Source organism: Globicephala melas, chromosome 2 (genome assembly GCF_963455315.2).
Source record: "Globicephala melas chromosome 2, mGloMel1.2, whole genome shotgun sequence".
Lineage (NCBI taxonomy): Eukaryota > Metazoa > Chordata > Mammalia > Artiodactyla > Delphinidae > Globicephala > Globicephala melas.
The window spans coordinates 71,103,620-71,125,574 of record NC_083315.2 but is presented as its reverse complement, the minus strand read 5'-3'; the positions used below and the strand labels follow the sequence as shown (position 1 = coordinate 71,125,574).

General features: G+C 44.0%; 1 protein-coding gene across 3 annotated transcripts in view; it reads left to right on the top strand.

The window, feature by feature from the left end:
- TLN2 (talin 2) overlaps nucleotides 1-21,955 on the top strand; it is a 446,754-nt gene that overhangs the window by 296,278 nt on the left and 128,521 nt on the right. For all 3 annotated transcript variants that reach the window (XM_060294173.1, XM_060294172.1, XM_030878890.2), the window contains exons 15-24: nucleotides 114-294; nucleotides 1,198-1,311; nucleotides 3,808-3,916; nucleotides 4,679-4,887; nucleotides 5,439-5,537; nucleotides 10,028-10,195; nucleotides 11,424-11,718; nucleotides 14,324-14,490; nucleotides 19,790-19,918; nucleotides 21,091-21,204. In XM_060294173.1, the coding sequence (XP_060150156.1) occupies nucleotides 114-294; nucleotides 1,198-1,311; nucleotides 3,808-3,916; nucleotides 4,679-4,887; nucleotides 5,439-5,537; nucleotides 10,028-10,195; nucleotides 11,424-11,718; nucleotides 14,324-14,490; nucleotides 19,790-19,918; nucleotides 21,091-21,204 (1,585 nt within the window). The remainder of the gene's footprint in view (nucleotides 1-113; nucleotides 295-1,197; nucleotides 1,312-3,807; nucleotides 3,917-4,678; nucleotides 4,888-5,438; nucleotides 5,538-10,027; nucleotides 10,196-11,423; nucleotides 11,719-14,323; nucleotides 14,491-19,789; nucleotides 19,919-21,090; nucleotides 21,205-21,955) is intronic.

Here is a 21,955-nt window from a genome sequence, read left to right as displayed (position 1 = left end):
TTGGAAACTGGTTGCCATAGCATGAAGCAGTGAACACTGGTGACACCTGTGGTATCTTATTACACTCCCTGTGAATGGCCACCTCGCAGTGACCAAAGCGTCTGTCCCCCTAGGTCCACCATCTTGCAGCAGCAGTTCAATCGCACCGGGAAGGTGGAGCATGGTTCAGTGGCACTGCCGGCCGTGATGCGCTCCGGCTCCAGCGGGCCTGAGACCTTCAATGTTGGAAGCATGCCCTCCCCACAGCAGCAGGTCATGGTTGGACAGATGCACCGAGGCCACATGCCCCCGCTGGTGAGGCTACCAGGGGACTTGCCCTGCTCGTCACTATGCTGCCTTTGGTGTCCAGGGAGCCACACCAGCCTGGGGATAGGTTGTGTGTGTCATCCTCACTCTCACTACTTCCTGTCTGAATCCTGGCTCTTCAGCTGTGCAGTCCCAATGCCTAATTCCCAGTGTGTTTTCTTTTAAATGGGTGGCTCTGGCAATGCCCTGTCTAGGACCACAGGTGTCCTTTAGGGCTGGACAAGGACCAGTGGCCTCTCCACGTGGTTTGCGAGAGAGGGATAGGACCCTGCTCCCCTGCCTGCTCATCGGCCCAGATACCCCTCAGGGAGGCTTAGAAGTAGACCAAGTCTCTTCCGATCCACACATTTCCCCCCAGCGGATCATTGGTTCTTTCTGCTGTGCTGGTCTCCCTGACTCGGGGCCTCTCTCAGGCCTGCTCTGGAATCCCATGCTTTGGGGCAAGAACTTTTTGAAAGCAGAAGAGCCTTAAAGTCCAGAGGTGATTTGAGTGGAGAAGCGTGTTGACTGTAGGTTTGGGTGGAATCTTATTTACCAAGAAGAGTTCTGATGTAGCACACCCATGTGATTCCTGTGCAGGAGACCTTCTGTCCGGAGCACTCAAGGATTGGGTCCCCTGAGCTCCCCTGCAGGGACTCTTCCTGAGCCTTCTTGTTTTCCACACTCTGCTGATGAGAATCACCCTATTGCAAACACTCATATTTAGTGTCCTACTAATGTATTATAATACCTACTGGCCCCCCGTTGAAATAGGAGCTGGTTCAGGCAGTTTGTTGAGACATACCCTGGGCTGCTTTCTCATGATCTCAGGTCCACTTTCCTTGCTCATGTAGAGCCTGTGTTGCCAGTCCAGGAATGTGGTGTGACCCCTTGTGTTACCTGCCTTTGCAGACCTCGGCCCAGCAGGCCCTCATGGGGACCATCAACACGAGCATGCACGCTGTCCAGCAGGCCCAGGACGACCTCAGTGAACTTGACTCCCTGCCGCCTCTCGGCCAGGATATGGTAAGTGTTGTTCAGTGTTTTTATTCGATGTCTCTGCCCTGGCAGAAAACGGGGTTCTGTGCTCTGGCTGGATTCAGTGAGATGAATCTCTGTCTCCAGCTAGGTGAGTTGGAAGTCCATGTTTTTTCAAGAGATGGAGTCTCCATCTCTAGGCTGCACCACAGGAGGAGACAATCCTAGGGTGCTACAGGCTGTCGGCAGTACCCCATAAGGGCTAAGAACTTGGACTCGAGTCTTATCATTTGGACCCAGATTCCAGCTCTACTGCTCAATGGCTGTGTGAATCTGGGCAGCTTACTCTCTCTAAGCCTCCATTCTGTCATCCCTGAGTAGGGCTGTTGTGAAGACCCAACCATCCAATCATGTAAGGAGTTCTGAGTCCCGCACCTAACACGTAGTGAGAGCCCGGTGAGTATTAGCTGGGTTTGTTGTTAGTATTTACCCATGGTTCACACACTTGAGCAAGCATCACAGTCTTTCAGAGGGCTTGCTAAAACAGATTGCTGGGCCCCTCCCCCATTGTTTCTGACTCAGTAGGTCTGGGGTGGGGCCTGAGAATTTGCATTTCCAGCAAGTTCTCAGGTGCTGCAGCTACTTGTTCAGAGACCATGCTTCACAAACCACTGGGTTACTACTATTGAGCTTTTCAGCGAGGCAGATTAGCTGCCTTCCTGTAGCTGCTGCTGCATGAAATTGTCTAGCCGCTTGCTCCTTAAATTGTGATCCACAGGCCAGCAGCATTGGCAGCACTTAGGATCTTGCGAGAGGCACAGAATCTTAGGCCTTACCCCAAACTTCTGAATCAGAATCTGCATTTTAGTAAAGTTCCTAACTGTTTTGTGTACACATTTGCAAACCACTGGCTATCACTGTCCTTCCCTGCCCTGCTTCACACGTTAAAAATCACCTGAGGAGTTTTAAGGACGAAGCCTAGGGCCCAGGTCAGACCAAACAAATCAGTGTTGCCGGTGGGTGGGGCCTGGGTATCAGTGGGTTTTCATCTCCCTATTGTGATTCTAATATGCAGCCAGGGTTGAAGACCACTGCTTTAAGACTGCCTGACCCTCGTAGGGCCAGAACCAAGACACAATTTGTAGCCTCATCTTGTCCAGCCAGGCTAACTGCCTCCAAGTTTTCCCTGCTCGGTGTTTTTCCTTTGTGTACTTGTGTACCTGCAGGGTGCAGCATCCTTAGTGCTGTTTCTCCCAGGCCCCTGAAGTCATTAAATATTTTGCTTTGGGGAGCTTGAGAGTAAAAATACATATGGCAGACTCCCATATCCAGCACAGTTGTGAGAGAAAGTTTTAAAATATCTGGATTTAATATTCTTGCTTCACCAATTTTCAAAGAGTTAGGATATAAAATATTTTAGTGCTAGACATACGCTGAACCAAGATTAATATTTTGGGAATGTTTTGGGAAGCAGATCAGCACCTTATATAACCATAGGATCATCATTACCAGTGTATAAATGAGCATTTATTGGCTAAGACCAGAAACAGCCAGAAACAGAATTTGCTATTTATAGGGTCAAATGAACATGAAGTATAAGAACTAGAAAGGTTTTAAAAGACCATTGAGTGAGATTCCACAGTAGAAGAAATGAAAGGCACAGGAGTTGGGGGAAATGTGCTCGAAGTCATATCATTTGTTAGTGGTAGAGCTGGATCCAGAGCAGGGGTCTTGACAACCACCTCCCAAAACCCTACCAGGAAAGGTGCCACGTCAACATGACATTCATCTTGTGAACAAAAGACAATTGCTACTCTGATAGAACACGCATGAGCTAGAACACCCTAATTCTAACCCCATTCTCTAAAAAACAAGATGAAGATTAGCAACAGTTGTTGTTGCCACTGTGCAGTATTATTATGAGATACTAATTTTTTTTATATATATAAATTTATTTATTTATTTATTTTTGGCTGTGTTGGGTCTTCGTTTCTGTGCGAGGGCTTTCTCTAGTTGCGGCAAGCGGGGGCCACTCTTCATCGCGGTGTGCGGGCCTCTCACTGTCGCGGCCTCTCTTGTTGCGGAGCACAGACTCCAGACGCGCAGGCTCAGTAGTTGTGGCTCACGGGCCCAGTTGCTCCGCGGCATGTGGGATCTTCCCAGACCAGGGCTCGAACCCGTGTCCCCTGCATTGGCAGGCAGATTCTCAACCACTGCGCCATGAGGGAAGCCCCGTGAGATACTAATTATTTTCAGTTTTTAAATTGAATTTACCTACATAAAGCCACAGAATTTTTCTCTCCAAGATCTTAAAGACAACATAACGTGAGTAAAAAGTACTGAGAAATTACGTGCCATTCAGCATGAGTGAATGAGCAAGAAGCCTGTTAAGTACATCGTTCAAGGTGACTTAAGGGCCTCGTTGGTGCTGGCCCAGTGAAAATAGTGTGGCCAAAACGCTGGTCTCATTTTATGGCACAACTTCTCTGGTTTCCTGGGCAATCCTGTGCAGCACTTTTGTCATGAAGTTGTCTGGTTTTGCAGGCGTCTAGGGTATGGGTTCAGAATAAAGTCGACGAATCCAAACATGAAATCCACTCTCAAGTCGATGCCATCACAGCTGGAACAGCTTCAGTTGTTAACCTCACAGCCGGTAAGTCCCTGAGGAATTTGTGGTGTATTGTGATTTTGTTAAAAACAAACGTTCTTATTCTTTGATTGAAACAACAGATTTGTCCTATTCTGAGAGGAGAGTCTATTATTAGGCCCTCACAATGCTTCAGACATTTCCTCCCACTGACCCAGGAGAAATGCGGTGAACATCTCATACCTTTTTGTCTGGATCATGCATCATCAGTAAAAACCACTTATCCAGCTCTTCTCATTGTTCAAGCTGCTGGACATACTTCAAAGTATATCGAGGCCAGTTTCTCCCTTCTGAGAGCTTACAGTCTCAAAATGGTTTTAGATGACTAGCCATCATGGGTGCCTTCTTCTGTCTTGTCCAGCCATGGTCTCCTCTGTATAGCACGACTCCCAGCCTTGCACTGTCACATGAGAGCCAGGGAAGATCTTGGCTTCACCAAGCAGCGTTGCAGTGTTTCAGGGGTAGAGTTGAGCTCTCCAAGCGGCTGACCTTGGAGCAGCCTTCTGAAAAGGGCCGTGAGGTGCTGATTCTTCCTTGGGAATTTTAAAGGTGCACATGCTCAGTATCTTAATATATGAGGCCTCGGGGTAAAAGGACCCCATGAAGAGCAGTACCTTGGAGATGGGGAGACGTCTGACTCCTGCAGGATGGGGGCGTCGTTGGTGGGGGCAGGGTTCTGCTGCCAGTGTTACCCTGTTTCCTGTCAACCTGGGCTCCCCTCAACCTTCACCACCCTCCTTGGATGGTTATGGTCCTTCTCTGTCCCAGGTGACCCTGCAGACACCGACTACACTGCTGTGGGGTGTGCCATCACCACCATTTCTTCCAACCTGACGGAGATGTCCAAGGGCGTGAAGCTGTTGGCGGCCCTCATGGACGATGAGGTAGGCAGCGGGGAGGACTTGCTCAGAGCTGCAAGGACCCTCGCCGGGGCCGTGTCGGATTTGCTGAAAGCTGTGCAGCCGACTTCTGGAGAGGTGAGCTTTGGGGCCATCAGTCACTCGGGTTCTGAGGGAGGTGCAGCCTCTGGGTTCCATGCGGTTCTTGCTTCCTGAGCTGTCCCTTCCATCCTGACGACTCATGTTCCCACCCCCTGGGGTTTGGAGTTGGTGAACTGGGTGCAGAAACCATGGTTCAACCTTTGAGACTGGTTGAGCTCTTAGTAGGAAGCCTCCTTTCCCCACCCAAGGGTACTTGATTAGATGTAACCTCAGAAACTAACACACATGACCAATACACATTTAAAGGGGATACAAGTCTGTACGCTAATTTCCTACCAGCTGAATGAGGCTCATTATTTGAGCATTTCACATCTATGCAGCCATTGCTGGTTTGTGAGCCACAGGCATTTCCTTGCATAGATTCCACCAGGACGTGGATGTCTCCCGTCTGGCAGATAGTTCAAGAGTCTCACTGAGGTGCAGGAGGAGGCCATCCTGTAGGATTCCTCTTCCTGCACTGCCCTGTCTGACGGCGCTGGGGAGGCAATGCATTCTCTTTCCCACTAAGATGTGCTCTGTGTTCGTAGCCTCGACAGACAGTTTTGACCGCTGCTGGAAGTATTGGACAAGCCAGTGGAGATCTTCTGCGGCAGATCGGAGAGAATGAGACTGATGAGCGATTCCAGGTAAGATATTTGCAGCCCATAACCTTGGAGCCTAAGCGATGGCCTTAGACCCAAGCAGGGAGAAGGTAATGAAAAACTGAGTCTTCCTTGAGCAGACAAAAAAAAAGATGAAGGTGGATTATCTCAGAGTGTGGTCTTTATGTGTTAAAGAAAAAGAATTTTTAATTGAAAGACTCATTTCACTTACATCGTGCATCACCACTTTGAAACACTTACTTAGCTGTTCTCACTAGTAAGCATGCTACACTTTCTTCAAACACAGATATGGATGGAATAATGTCACAACCACCCTTATACCGACCACCCAACCTCTAGAGTTATCAACTCGTGGCCAAGCTTGTTTTATCTATTTGGGGTGGTTTTTAATTGCATCATTCTTTTTTTTTCTTTCTTTTTTTTATGAAGACATTACTTTTTAAAAATGTTTTTATTTTTTACCTTATAAAGTTATTTCTTTATTTTTGGCTGTGTTGGGTCTTCGTTGCTGTGTGTGGGCATTCTTTAGTTGCGGCAAGCGGGGGCTACTGTTCATTGTGGTGCGCGGGCTGTCATTGCAGTGGCTTTTCTTGTTATGGAGCACGGGCTTTAGGTGCGTGGGCTCAGTAGTTGTGGCTTGCGGGCTTAGTTGCTCTGCGGCATGTGGGATCTTCCTGGACCAGGGATCAAACCTGTGTCCCTTGCATTGGCAGGTGGATTCTTTTTTTTTTTTTTTTAATATCTTCATTGGAGTGTAATTGCTTTACAATGTTGTGTTAGTTTCTGCTGTACAACAAAGTGAATCAGCTGTAAGTATACATATATCCCCATATCCCCTCCCTCTTGAGCCTCCCTCCCATCCTCCCTACCCACCCCTCTAGGTGGTCACAAAGCACCGAGCTGATCTCCCTGTGCTATGTGGCTGCTTCCCACTAGCTATCTATTTTACATTTGGTATGTCAATGCTACTCTCTCACTTCGTCCCAGCTTCCCCTTCCCCAGCGGGAGGATTCTTAACCACTGTGCCACCAGGGAAGTCCCTAATTGCATCATTCTTGAGTTCACATGTAAGAGTGAAAACACGGGCGCTCCCTTACACTCTGCTGACACATAGGACAGGCTTTCCTTTGTGTTTAGAGCTGGGTCTCTTGTCTGTGTCATATCCAAAACCACAAGTGTGGCAGTCTTTTTTGTCACCCCTTTTTTTTCAATACCAGGGACGTGTCCTCTGGGGATCAGCTGTAGCCACTGTTTGCAGCTGGCTGGATGCACTGCCAGCTCAGACAAGATCTCAACCTGTTTGCCTCTATTCCCAGACCCCGCAGATGGGGTGCAGAGGCCTTCTGCCAGGGATCTTCAGGCTCAGATGAACTCTTCACATACTTGTGGGAAGATGCCTTTCATTCCTCATCCTCCTAAGTCTTCATTTTACAAGTAACATACAAATACATTCTAATTAAACTGTTATAGTTTGAGCCCTTGTTCTCTGGAAGATGCCCTTTTCCAAATCCTATGTCAGGTTCAATGTTTGAGATTTCTGTAGAATTCAGAATTAAAGGATCATTCAACTTTCCATTAGCGTTCAAGTCGCTTCAGGGCAATTTTGCTTGCTATTTTGTCTAGAACTGCCGAACTTCATCACCTCAAGACGTGTCAGTTATGCTAAGACATGGTCATGTATGTTGTGGATACATGAAACATGTACCTTCTCTACTCTCCACATTCCTGGGGTGCTGGGAACATAGCACTCATTCAGATCCTGCAATACAATGAGACATTCAGTGCATGAACATTCATGTGATCATGGAGGCTGAGACCCAGAATGAGTGGTAGGAGTATTTCTGGAAGCCATTTCTGTGCTGGAATGTCCAATAATAACTGTAAACAGAATTAACTGTAGACCACATAAATACATCTCAGTGAAGCCAAGCTAATTATGTCCCCATCCTGACTTCCCCTTAGTCAGATCCTCAAACTACCCTTGTGTGTCCTGTGCATTCTGTATTAGAGCAAGTAATTCTTTGTAGGTAGGTACCTACTTAGGAATTGCGTAAATACGAGATCCATCTGTTGGTTTACTTGGCTTAATTATCTTGATGCAGTCAACTTATTTTCCAAAGTGTTTGGGAAGATTGAGAGGGAAGTCACAGTCCTTCGTTAAGGCATCTCGTATATCCTTGAGTATGTATGTATGTATGTATGTATGTATGTATGTATTTTTGGCTATGTTGAGTCTTCACTGCTGCACATGGGCTTTCTCTAATTGCACCGAGCGGGGGCTACTCTTCTTTGCGGTGTGTGGGCTCTAGGCACGCAGGCTCAGTAGTTGTGGCGCACGGGCTTCGTTGCTCCGTAGCATGTGGAATCTTCCCAGACCAGGGATCAAACCCATGACCCCTGCATTGGCACGCAGATTCTTAACCACTGTGCCACCAGAGAAGTCCCTGCCTTGAGGTGTTTTTTGTTTTTCTTTTAATATTTTCCTCTTTTTTTTTCTTTGACAGACTGTTTCCCTCACAATATAAATGCAAACTCCGCCTCCTAATATCTGCTTCTATGCAGACGTGCTAGGGAAGCAGGTTCAAGTTTAGGGTAGGTCCTGTGGAGGCTTTCTTAACAGGGGAAGGCCTGGCTTGAATGCTTCCCGTTCTCTAGGTAAACACCAGGACAGTAAGGTGACCCTACAACCTCCTCCAGTTATGGGTAGCCCCTGGCTTACTGACATTGGATTTCTTACTCTCTATTTTTCTGATTCTTGAGATCCTATCTTGGAGCTTTTTATTGAGTTTTCAATGTACTGCATGTTCCCAGAGTTAACAAAGATTTATTTTACATGAGCTGCATAATAGTGGTCTTGTTGAAAAGTTTGACAAGGGCCTTGTCAGCAACTATAGCCATAGTATCACGTTCTTTTTCTAACTGTATTTTTTTTTTCTGGGACAGAATTAATAGGAGGAGCAGGATTTCTATAAATGAGTCTAACAAAGCCCTTTAGAACAGTCAAGAGTCTGCATGACCAAATCTTGGTCCCTGGGTGAAAAGATGGATCCTATCAAGGGAAGGAATACTTTGACCCATTTTGGGAAGACTGCTTTTAAAAATCTTGATCATAATTTGTGACATTCAAATTTTGTTTTCCCTGAGCATTGAGATAGATGTCCAAGAACTGTAACTTTGCAGGCCATGTTGGGAGCAGTTTCTAGAAGTTGTATGACAGATGAGTGCCAGTCAGATCCCAAAGGCGTCTTCAACTTTCGGCACCACAGGCTGTGGTTTTCCCTTGGACATCCAGTAAACACCAGAGACCTAAAAAAGGCTGGACCAAGCTGTTCCTTTCAGGCTGCTTTGTTGTTGTCCATTTTAAAAGCTGCTTATTTGGTGGATTCATGGGTTTCTGATTTGCCTGGACAAGGTAGAGTCTTTGCTCTGTGTACAATTGTACAGGCTAAACACTCTTCCCAGTATATCTTCTCATAAAATACCTTGTTGTAAAGACTCTGTGGTGCCTTTTGCATTCAGAATCAAAAGGGCTTTTCATTATCTGATGAATTAATAAAGACTTCTGACCACACTTCTTCTGGGAGAAAGCCTTGACATGTTCAAAATAATAATGGCTTATATGTTTGGGAAGGCATTTCCAAACCAAATAAATGACTTTCAGTATTAAAAGCCAAGAAGTGAATTAAACGTAGCAGTGGTGATCCTTCAGGTCACAGAAGTGGGTGACACATCTGATGGGCTAAGTCAAAGGATTCTCCATCCTGCAGGCAGAAAGCCTTTATGTTGACTTGAAGCATAAACTGATCTCTCAAGGCGCAGAGCTCCTTGCATCTTCAGTGAGGTCTTCTTGTAGCTGGTTTATTTATGTAGGCTCCCTTTCCACTTTTCATAATAATTCATCTCCATCCAGAAGGCCCCAGAACACTGAGAATCACTTATGTTCAGAGCATTCACGGGCTCTTGAGCTGGAGGTGCTATCCGTGCCTGTTCAACGTTGCCCTCTGGAGGCCGAGATGTGGCTGAATTTCTGATGACGGCTTGGATCTTGTGCAAAGTAGAAATCAGAACAATAAATTTTCAAGTTAGAGTGGGGCATGATGATGGAGGCCGTGAATTTTATCCTTCCTGCTGCTCATAGTGTATATTTTCAGCTGATCCACCACAGACTCAGGAGATGTTGTCAAGATTCTAAGTGTTGTTTAAGTGCGCAAATGTGAGTCAGTGGTTAAAATACAAGCCTTTCCCTCACACTAACCGATTTTGGATTGAAACCTATGCTACTTAATGTATAGGAGACTGTGTTATTAGGATGTAAGTCTCCTTCCTTAATTAGCTCTCAGGCTAACTGGACATTTCAGAAGAATAAATGGAAAAATATTTTTCTAAAGTACGGAAGGAAAAAGGTCAAATGGAATTTTAATAAAATGTTTAAGTGGACCACCACACTTTACTTTCAGGCTGTGAAGCGTGATTAGGAAAATATAAATGACTATTTTTTTTTTCCCTTTTCTTAGGACGTCTTAATGAGTTTGGCCAAAGCTGTTGCCAATGCTGCTGCCATGTTGGTACTAAAGGCAAAGAATGTTGCCCAAGTGGCTGAGGACACAGTCCTACAGAACAGGGTGATTGCTGCCGCCACCCAGTGCGCCCTCTCCACCTCCCAGCTTGTGGCGTGTGCCAAGGTAAGCCAGCTGGCACCCCAGCCCTTTCTACAGAGTGTCACACGCTCTCATCTGCCTCCAGGCATTGAGAGGAACCAGGGGCAGAACTTGTTAAAATTGTCTAAGACTTAGAGCTTGCTTCAGGTGTCTTTTAGGTGACATGACAGGATTTCAGTATAAGGTGTCCAGTTCTTTAATCATTTTTTCCTTGTTCAAGTCCTCAGGCAGTGGTCCTTTTTGTATCTCATTGCCATTTCTACATGCCAATTGCTGTGTCTCCCCTTTGGACTTCTCAGTGTGTCTTCTTTACCCCTGTGCACAAAGAGCTCTTGGATTGTGCAGTTACAGCATTAGATATGGGTTCAGTAATAATCCTTAGAGTCCATGGGAGCCCTTTCTGCACTGCACAGAATCAGAAGGAGGTAACGATGAAGTTCATGGTTGCCAGTTAGGATGTACACCCTCTGTGTAATACACTACTTCATTAAGCACCATCATCCCCGGTTTACTGAAGAGGAAACTGAGGCCCTTAGATGTTACTGATGACAGCCACAGAAATCGTAAGTGGCAGGACTAGGGTTGCAACTCGGGCCAGTCTGACTTCAGATACCCTTTCCACTCAACCATGTGTATCTTTGCTGAGATGACGTGTCACAAGATGGGAGCCATCTGTTTCTCAACCTGATGACATAGCATATTGTACAGATGTGTAATCTGGTTCAGCCTGGCATTTCTGGTCCTATCGGAGCATTTGCAACATCAGTCAGAGGGGTCACTGATGGTCTCCCTCCTGCTTTCCTCGTTCACCATCCTAGTATCACAGATTACTGACACAACTCCTCTAATCTTTCAAATAATTTAGAGGCAGAGTTCCAGGAAATATAATATATTCCTCTGGAAAAAAATATAATTCTTTTACATAGTCTTTATCTCAGCTCAGAAGACTCAATTCAGAGGTTCCTAAGAGCAGGAGGTATAAAGGGTAAATATCAGAAATTTCTCTCTACAGAAGTAGTCAGTAGTATCAATGGTTGTAGAGCACTAATGGAGATGAGAGTTAATGGGCATCTAAAATCACAAAGTGAAATGGTGAAGTATGAGAAACCTCAGTGATGGTTTGGTTGAATCCCTGGTCCTATAAATAAGGAACTGAGGCCCAGACCACAGAAGGATGTGGTGGAAATGCTAGTGGGTGCTGGAGACCAGAGTTGTCCCACGGTAACCAAGACTCACTCCTGTCTCGCTTCAGGTCGTGAGCCCCACCATCAGCTCCCCTGTGTGCCAGGAGCAGCTGATTGAAGCAGGGAAGCTCGTGGACCGCTCAGTGGAGAACTGCGTCCACGCCTGCCAGGCAGCCACCGACGACACTGAGCTGCTGAAGCAGGTCAGCGCGGCGGCCAGTGTGGTCAGCCAGGCCCTCCACGATCTCCTGCAGCATGTGCGACAGTTCGCCAGCCGAGGCGAGCCCATTGGTCGCTATGACCAGGCCACCGACACCATCATGTGTGTCACCGAGAGCATCTTCAGCTCCATGGGCGATGCTGGTGAGGGGCTGGTCTGTGGGTGGGCCGGTCGGTTTAGGGTTCCCTGATGGTGATGATTGTGAGTGAGTCGGACGATGGTTGCCTGGACATCTGGCAAAAGGGCAAGTTCTCATCCACCTCAGTCAGAGACTTCTTCCCTGAGGCTGGGAAGAAGATTTGAGAGTCCTAATGTGCCTGTCCCAGCAACACTGAAAGACTTAACGTTAACTAGGGTATCTTTATTTAATAATTTAGTTACACAGTAAATCCCTTTTGTTCCAAGAATGTCCACGTTGGATACGGTAAAGTTGGTGCAGCCACAGGGGTAGGCAAGAATGAGGCTTGGAATGAAGTTTATTATACTGACAGGTCCCACACAGGGGGTCACTGCGTGTCACACAGGGTCACAGGGGAAGCATCAAGTTCTGATCAGATGGCAGAAGACAGGATCGAGGAGAGAGCTTAGGCCACCACCTATGTTGGGATTTCTGTGGGAAAGGCAAGATGAACAGCTTAAGTTTGGCACGTCTGAATAATTTCAGCTGGCTCTACCCTTATAGAGGTGATCCCTAGTTGCCTGGTCCATGGCTCTGGGATGATGAAGGCAGAGGAATATTGACTCCTGGGCTGTAGGGACCAGACAGAGGATGACTCTGGATTGGGTAGTTTACCACCATACTCTTGGCTAGACCCTTTACTATCTCTAAGTATTGGCTAGCTCTGGGAGGGGCAGTCTCTTTCCAACCAGAAAGGTTTTTCTAAGATGTCAAACACAACGAGATATATATATATATATATATTATGTATGTATGTATGTAAAATGCACCTTTTCAGTCTATTAGTTAAAAATTACGTCTCCCCAGACCCAGCCCATCACTATCCCATCTAAATCTCTAGAATTGACCACTTACCAATTTCTGTTTCATCTTTGCAGAAATGTTCAATCTTCCTACTGACATTTATGTGTATGTACAACACCCTCTTTCTTTTCATATTAATGGAATTCTGTTACACGTACTCTTCTGCAACCTTTTCCACTGAATATATTAGAAAGTTTCTTCATGTTGACCTATACACTAATCTTTTTAATGACAGCATAGTATTCTATTCAATGAATGCATCATAATCTACTTAACCAGTTGTCTTTTAATGGACATTTAGGTGGTTTCCAAGTTTCTGTTTGTTTTACAAAATTAATATTGCAGTAACCATTCTTGTAAAAATATCTCTGTTTACTTTGGGGAGTATATGTAGGATAAATTCCTATCAGTTGAATTTCTGGGCCAATAAGTATGTACATTTTTTATTTTAAACGTGTCTGAAGTTTCTCTCCAGAAAGGTTCTACAATTTGCAACCCTACCAGGAGTTTGTAAGAAGTCTATTTTCCTACTTCTTCCTCAGCACAGAGCAACACTTCTTAACGACTGTATTTTTAAAGAAAATTACCTTGTGATTTTCTCTATCCTTCTTAAGTGATTTAAGAGATGGCACTGCTCCACACATCTGGATTTTTTTGGTTCTTTTGTTTTTATTTTTTTTAATAAACTTTTTACTTTGGAATATTTTTTCTATATACAGTAAAGTTGCTGGGGTAATAGACTTCTCTTGTACCCTTCCCAGTTTCCCTCCTTTTTAGCATCTCCGTTAGGCCGCGGGACATTGGTCAGAACTGGGAGATGAGCATTGGTATGTTACTGTTAACTAAACTACGGACATGGTTCAGATTTCACCAACTTTTCACTAATGTCCATTCACTGTCCCAGGATCCAATCCAGGGTACCTTGAACTGAGCACTTTTTGATTTTCGTGAAAGCCTTTTTCCCCCTTAATGTTAATAATGCTTCGTCATCCTTCACAAATGACCTTTCGGGGAGGAAATTGCTCATATTTGAGTAGTTTTATTTTTAATGTTGACGATGGTACCCCTCCCACTTCCAAAAGGAAGTTGAAATAGATAACAGTAAAACCCCAGCTACTAATAACCATTACTAATAACGAGATCAAAATCAATGCTGGGAAGGAAAAGGTGAGTAAATTGATAGGAAGACTGGGCCAAGGTAAATCTCAGCCTTTGAGCATGAAACTGGGGTCTGTGCTTCCTATGAGTGAGAGCCAAGTGACACAAATAGAGTAGGTTATGTGATACCACTCATCTGGTGTTAGGTAGCATGCAGATTGACTCGAAATTTTAAAATATTTTTCCTGTGCACATTACTCAAAGAGCTCATTATAGGGGCTTTTGTGTAAGTGGCTTCTGACGTGAGGTAAATAATATTTTCTATATAAGTATTTACTAAGCTTAAATGCACATAATAAATCCACATAATCTTGTTCCCTGCCTTCTCTTTATAAAGGGTTCCTCTTAGGTTACTTATGTCATTTTTATCCCACACAGTTAAAGACTGAACTTGGATGTGATTGGGGGTAGACAGGCCTGGCAGCCTCAGGGAATATTTTTGGTTCAGAATCTGACTTGGCTTCATTGCTTAGGAATGGAGCATGGAGGCTCATTTCTCTTCGTCCCTTTTGCCAGAGGAATAGAGACAAGACTGTGCTGGCTCCTGAGGTTTCCCCTGAGCTTTAGGAAGCAGACAAACAGACTGCATCCTCTGTCCCACCCTCTAGGTGAAATGGTACGCCAGGCCCGGGTCCTGGCTCAGGCCACCTCAGACCTCGTCAACGCCATGAGGTCAGATGCGGAAGCAGAAATCGACATGGAGAATTCCAAGAAGCTCCTGGCAGCGGCCAAACTCTTGGCTGACTCTACCGCTCGCATGGTGGAGGCTGCAAAGGTAGTACATTGGATTTATTCAATTGAAAAGTGAACATCATTGAAAGTTAGGATTTGGAAGGTATCTTCAAGAAAGAGAATGGTCAGACGAGTGTGCATTTTTGTTTGTTTAAAATCTATATGGCTTCGTAATGTTTAACCTTCTTCAAGTGGGAAAGGGGAAGGTCTTGGAACACATGAATGAAAAAACTCTTTAGGGAAGTGGTGCTGACTCAGCCATAGACAAGAGTCCCTGCTTAGCCAGTACTCTTTTTACATTGGGTCATTGCCATTGGCTTTAGTGAAAATGATGATTAATTTCAACTTGAGATTTCAACAGTAAATTCACTTTGACCTGTTTTCTTCCTGCAGCCTTAATGTCACTTTGCCCTCCATTCGACTTCTCAGCTAAACTTCTTTCAAGATTTTGCATAGGTGACAAACTTATGGTTACCAAAGGGGAAAGGTGGGGAGAGGGATAAATTAGGAATTTGGGAGTAACATATACACACTGCTATATATAAAATAGATAAACAACAAGGACCTACTGTATAGCACAGGGAAGTATACTCCATATTTTGTAATAACCTATATGGGAAAAGAATCTGAAAAAGAATATATGTATATATAAATATATACATAAGAATAAAGGCAGCAAATTCTCAAAACTCACCACTTAAAAAAAAAAAAAAAGATTTTGCATAGGTGTTTCCTGCTTCACTGTTATCCAAAACCCAGTAGCTATTTATAGGAGAGTTTGAATAAAGAGTTAACAGACAACTTTGTGCTTTTTGACAGCTATCCTATGTCACGATGCTTCTTTTTTTTTAATTTTTGAGTTTTATTTTATTTATTTTTTTTTACAGCAGGTTCTTATTAGTCATCAATTTCATACACATCAGTGTATACATGTCAACCCCAATCTCCCAATTCATCACACCACCCCCCACCACCAACCCCCACAGCTTTCCCCCCTTGGTGTCCATACGTTTGTTCTCTACATCTGTGTCTCAACTTCTGCCCTGCAAACCAGTTCATCTGTACCATTTTTCTAGGTTCCACATACATGCGTTAATATATGGTATTTGTTTTTCTCTTTCTGACTTACTTCACTCTGTATGACAGTCTCTAGATCCATCCACATCTCTACAAATGACCCAATTTCATTCCTTTTTATGGCTGAGTAATATTTCATTGTATATATGTACCACATCTTCTTTATCCATTCGTCTGTTGATGGGCATTTAGGTTGCTTCCATGACCTGGCTATTGTAAATAGTGCTGCATTGAACATTGGGGTGCATGTATCTTTTTGAATTATGGTTTTCTCTGGGTATATGCCCAGTAGTGGGATTGCTGGATCATATGGTAATTCTAATATTTAGTTTTTTAAGGAACCTCCATACTGTTCTCCTTAGTGGCTGTTATCAATTTACATTCCCACCAAAAGTGCAAGAGGGTTCCCTTTTCTCCACACCCTCTCCAGCATTTGTTGTTTGTAGATTTTCTGATGATGCCCATTCTAACTTAAAAGCCAGTGATTCTTGTTTATGGTTTCCTTTGCTGTGCAAAAACTTTTAAGTTTCATTAGGTCCCATTTGTTTATTTTTGGTTTTATTTCCATTTCTCTAGGAGGTGGGTCAAAAAGGATCTTGCTGTGATTTATGTCATAGAGTGTTCTGCCTATGTTTTCCTCTAAGAGTTTTATAGTGTCTGGCCTTACATTTAGATCTTTAATCCATTTTGAGTTTCTTTTTGTGTATGGTGTTAGAGAGTGTTCTAATTTCATTCTTTTACATGTAGCTGTCCAGTTTTCCCAGCACCACTTATTGAAGAGGCTCTCTTTTCTCCATTGTATATTCTTGCCTCCTTCATCAAAGATAAGGTGACCATATGTGCATGGGTTTATCTCTGGGCTTTCTATCCTGTTCCATTGATCTATATTTCTGTTTTTGTGCCAGTACCATACTGTCTTGATTACTGTAGCTTTGTAGTGTTGTCTGAAGTCAGGGAGCCTGATTCCTCCAGCTCTGTTTTTTCTTTCTTAAGATTGCTCTGCCTATTCGGGGTCTTTTGTGTTTCCATACAAATTGTGAAATTTTTTGTTTTAGTTCTGTGAAAAAAGCCATTGGTAGTTTGATAGGGATTGCATTGAATCTGTAAATTGCTTTGAGTAGTGTAGTCATTTTCACAATGTTGATTCTTCCAATCCAGGAGCATGGTATATCTCTCCATCTGTTTGTATCATCTTTAATTTTTCTTTCATCAGTGCCTTATAGTTTGCTGCATACAGGTCTTTTGTCTCCTTAGGTAGGTTTAGTCCTAGGTATTTTATTCTTTTTGTTTTTGCAGTGGTAAATGGGAGTGTTTCCTTAATTTCTCTTTCAGATGTTTCATCATTAGTGTATAGGAATGCAAGAGATTTCTGTGCATTAATTTTGTATCCTGCTACTTTACCAAATTCACTGATTAGCTCTAGTAGTTTTCTGGTAGCATCTTTAGGCTTCTCTATGTATAGTATCATGTCATCTGCAAACAGTGACAGTTTTACTTCTTCTTTTCCAATTTGGATTCCTTTTATTTTTCTTCTCTAATTGCTGTTAAAAGCCAGTGATTCTTATCCAGGGCTCTGTTTCAGAACCCTGTGAAACTTACTGAGGTACACATGCCTTAATTCCACCCCCAAAGAGCCTAACTTCCGAGTTTGCTGCTAAGACCCGGTGTATGTGTGTGTGTTTCACAGAAGATTCCGATGCCTACCTCCGGGTGAGAACTATTTTAAATGGATAAGGCTGTATTTATCTATGATGTTTTTATTATGCAATTAGCATATGCTTTTGGTGAAATGAATAGAGAATGCAGTAAGTATAAATAAGAAAATAGAAATGACTTTCAACTTCATATCACCAAGGTAACATGTTGAATGTATTCCTATGCATTTCAGATTCATTAAACATCCCCACAGCTTAGCCTGCCTCCTTGGTCTCTAACAGAACAGTAATGTGTCTCAACCAAGTGTGTGAATTGCTTCACTTTCGATGTAATGTGACATGCAGTGACATCCAGTAGACCTTCCTCCTTGTCTGACTCACCATTGTATTACCTGAGGGGCTGATAGTCCTTAGAGATATGTCTTGGGTAGGGCTGAAGAGAGTCCCCAGGAGGGGCAGGGTCCGAACTTCCTTCCTCTGTCCCTGATCCCTCTTTCAGTCAAGAAACTCTGTTCCTTAGCATCCCTTTTAGCAAAAATACGCATTAGGGTTTTGGATTATAGTTAATTTTTTTAAGGTTGTTACTAGTTTTGTTTCCTTTTTTTTCTCCTAAGTTTAAAGAAAGCCATTTCAGACAAACCCTCATGTTCACAAAAATTACTTGCTAGGCTGGAAAGAATCTTAGTGAAAAATCTAATCTGTCCCTTACTTTATAAATGAGAAAATTAAAACTCAGAAAGATTAAACCTACCATCACATAACCAGGACTGAGCCAGGACCAATGTGCACATTTGTTTTTAGGTGTGTAGTGCTCCCCAGACTCTTTCACGGCATTTTACCAAGTTACCAAAGTGTTTGTTATTTTTGTTTATTTATATTAGATGGGACAAGGTTGAGTGTTTTTGTTAAGTTCTTTTAACTTTTTAGTTAAAAGTTGATACTTTGTTGTCACGGCAGTATTTTAATTTGCTGAATTTTGTTGAAAGACAAAGAATGTACGATGGTTAGACTTCCAAAGAATATATATAGTGTGAAGAAAAAAAAGATTTCATAATCAGTAACTAAGATTTCAGGCCAAGATTAGTACCCCATATCTAATACACATTCATCATAAAAAAGATATTGCTAAGGAAGGATCCAGACACGCACGTCAGTGTAACGTGCAGAAATGGTGCTTTCCTGCTGCTTGAAACACACAGTTAAGGCTGGCATGCCACTGGAGGCATTGATAAAGGAGTGGCTTTAGAAAATACCCAGTGACCAGAAAAAATAAAATGACTCTCATAAACTTGCAGAAGAACGCAAAAGGAGCCCAAACAATCCTTTTATATGTGAAATGCAAAAAATATAATTTTTTAGTTGCTAAAAACACAAAAATCAAGACTACTAAAAGTGGTTTAAATTTAAAAGAAGATTCCATCCAAGAGGATGGCAAAACAACTCTGTCACAGATGTTAAAACTGTTCCATTCGGTGTGAATTCCTATGACCTTTTATACATATCGTAGTTCAATGAAAGAGATTTTTGCAAATTGGTAAATTTGGCAAGGTGTTCACATGGAAAATTGAGATGTTTAGAAAATTGATTTCGATAATTGGCGTGTTTCTTTCTGCCTCACAAGCAAATATTATTGCCCGAAAATGTTCATGGGAAGAAACTCATTCATCTACATACATCCAGTGCTGGTCACAAAGCATCCAGGCCCTGTGAGAAGAATCTTAATTGATGCTTTTATCTCAGGTGGACGTGGAAGACTGGATGTGCTTTAAGTTTTTGTCGAGTTATTGGGCAGTAAAATTATCCTCTCCCTACATTACCTTTAGCCTTTCCCTGCTTCAAAATCCTACCCATCTAACTAAAATCCACTTGGACTCCTAACACACTTTAACCTACGGCAACACAGTAAAAGAGCCGTGGGCTTACACAAGGGAAACATGGCCATCAGCTGTGCACAGCACCCTCCTCTTTCCCTGCCTGGATAGGGGCATCGATTTCTCTCATTAGTACAGTTGGGGACCAATTCTACTTGGCTATATTTGCCAGCCCAGACTCTCTAGGAATGCAATTTCTAGACATGGTCTTTCTTGAACCACAGTGGCTTATAGAATTTTGGATGGCATTCCCATCCCCCCACTCCCTCCAGACCAGCCCCTGGGTTACGGTGTAATCTTAGCCCATTCTCATTCACCAGTGCCGCAGGACAGGAGAATCTTTCAGCAGCAATATGTGTCTGTCACACCAATTAAAATAAAATTCTCCCTGAGAGATGTGATCAGGAGGGAGATTTATCTTAACATCTTTTAAACCATTGGGTTTCTCACCACAAGGTAATTTATGTGGATGATGAATGCTATGATCTCCAGTGTTTAATTGTTTATTTAATTTAATTATTATTGGATTTTTCTTGTTTAGCTGTGCAGTTTGGAAACATCCCCTGGTAGACGTTTTTTTGTTGTGAGAGGAAACATCTTTATCATAAAGATACTGCTTTGGCTTCTCTCTTCCTGTTACTTGGTATTCATAGGAAAAAGTAACATTGAAGGCATGAATTCAGCGTCTGTGACATGCTGCCCCTTGGACCTCTTGGAATCTTTCTTTTCACCTTCGTAGGGAGCTGCAGCCAACCCTGAGAACGAGGACCAGCAGCAAAGGCTGAGAGAAGCTGCAGAAGGTCTCCGGGTGGCAACCAACGCCGCAGCCCAGAATGCTATTAAGAAAAAAATCGTCAACCGACTGGAGGTCAGTAAAGAGGCTGGTTTTCCAGGTTTTAGATTTGCATAGAGTCCACTGAAAGAATAAGCGAATTCATAAGGCAGTGCCCCTAGAAAAGAAGATAAATCAAGATAGACAATGCAGTTTAATGCTTTAGGTGCAGTTTAATGCTTTGAACGTCTGGTTTAGGGACATTGTACGTTTATGTTCAGTGGTTTAGGTCCATTGACACAGTTTGAAAAACTGCTTCAGTTCATGGTTGCACAATGTCAGAATCTTTTCAGAGTTTAACATTCTTGAACAGAATTCAAATTTTCTTTCAGGAGGAACCAGGTTTGTTTTGTTTTGGTTTTTTTTCCTGGCATTAAGGGATGTACACGTTCAGAAAGGACCTTTAGCTAAAAATGTATATATATTGTTGGAGGTAATACTCTTTCACGACTCCCAAGATGATAGGAACTTCGGAAAACTGGAGATGGGGATAAATAGGTTTGGAAGGGAGTAATAAATACTTCTGTCGTCTTTCAGAATGCTTATTTATTCTCGGGAAAAAAAAAAAGTAATAGGCACAAATTCTGTAAGAAAATAAATCTCTCTCACAAACGTACACAGGAGATTCTTAGACTAAAATTTGGGGGCATTAGAGGCCAGAACTTGGCTCTAGTGAGGAATCCCTCCATGTGTAATCTGCTGAGTTCTGGAGGAAAGCTGACCTCCTTGTCTGTGGAGGGAGACTAGAGACTAAACACGATTAAGTACGCCAGTGGGGACATCTGGGCCTTTCTGAGCCCAGGCAAGTCAGGAGCCCCAGTGTTTGTGCTCGGTGCTTGACCCAGAGAGCAGCCCATGCTTCTTGTGAGAGAAATGTTTTTCTCCTAAAACATTTAGACTTCGTGCCGCTTATCAGTGGCATCGCGGTCCTGGGACTCGTCCCTTGTCTTTTTGAGAAATGACAGATGAACATCGGCACTTGAGCCTGTCTTTTTCAATTGTCCCAGGGTACTTAAACCAAAGGAAGACAACAGGGCGTGGCTAGGTTAGAATGTCATTGGTGCTGAAAGGGTGGCGTCTGTGCCTGGGGTGCCCTTTCTTGGAGCCCTGCGGTGACCCCCTTTAGTGGAGGGGATTTACGTCAATGTGCGTGTGTGTGTGTTTGCACGTGTGAACCCTGCCTCACCTCCTCTTACTGTCCTCCCCAGGTTGCAGCCAAGCAGGCTGCGGCTGCAGCCACGCAGACCATCGCCGCCTCCCAGAACGCGGCCGTGTCCAACAAGAACCCCGCGGCCCAGCAGCAGCTGGTCCAGAGCTGCAAGGTGAGGCACCAGCTGCCAGAGAGCCAGGTCTGCTGGAGGAGACCCTGATAACATTAGAGCGCCCAGTGCCCTGGTAATTCGGTTAAGACTGCTCATCCAGGCTCCTAATCCAGTTTGTTCCGGCTCCCATGTTCCAGGTGTACACACACACGTCTGGTTTTTGTCTGTTAAGTGAATGGCCTATGTTTGGAAAGAGAACATGTTTTTCCCAGCATTGTCTTTCCTTTGTGTAGATTCTTTTCCTTTTTGAGAGCACAAGTCAAGGAGGATCAATGACAAGGCCGTTGAGGGCTCTGAAACGGTAATGAAGCATTGAATTTCCAGAGGGCCTTGCTCCCTTTGAATGGCGGCCTTTGTGTTCAGTCTTCACTCATCATGGCAGGGGTGACTTCCTGCTTTGCACTGATGGCACCTGAGGACTTATTCATCCTGTCTGGCCTCGTTGCTGTTGCGCTCTGGTGCTTTCTGTGGTTGCCTCACTGATCTTCCGAGACCTGTCGCCGACGCCGCGCTTGAAGCCAAGGTGCCGCAGAGGGTGCCGTCCACCTCTGCCGCCTTCTCTGAGCGCCCAGAGTTAACTGTCCTGGGAGAGCCCCGAGTGGTGCCAAAGGCACATCTCAGTGCCTGGCCATCGCCCACATGTTGACACCATGCCTGACTGAAGTTCCCTGCAGTGCTTCGGTTCGCCGTGGGAGCTGGGTGCAGAGGCATCTTGGATTTGCGTGGGCTCTGAGCCTTCTCTGTCCTTTCT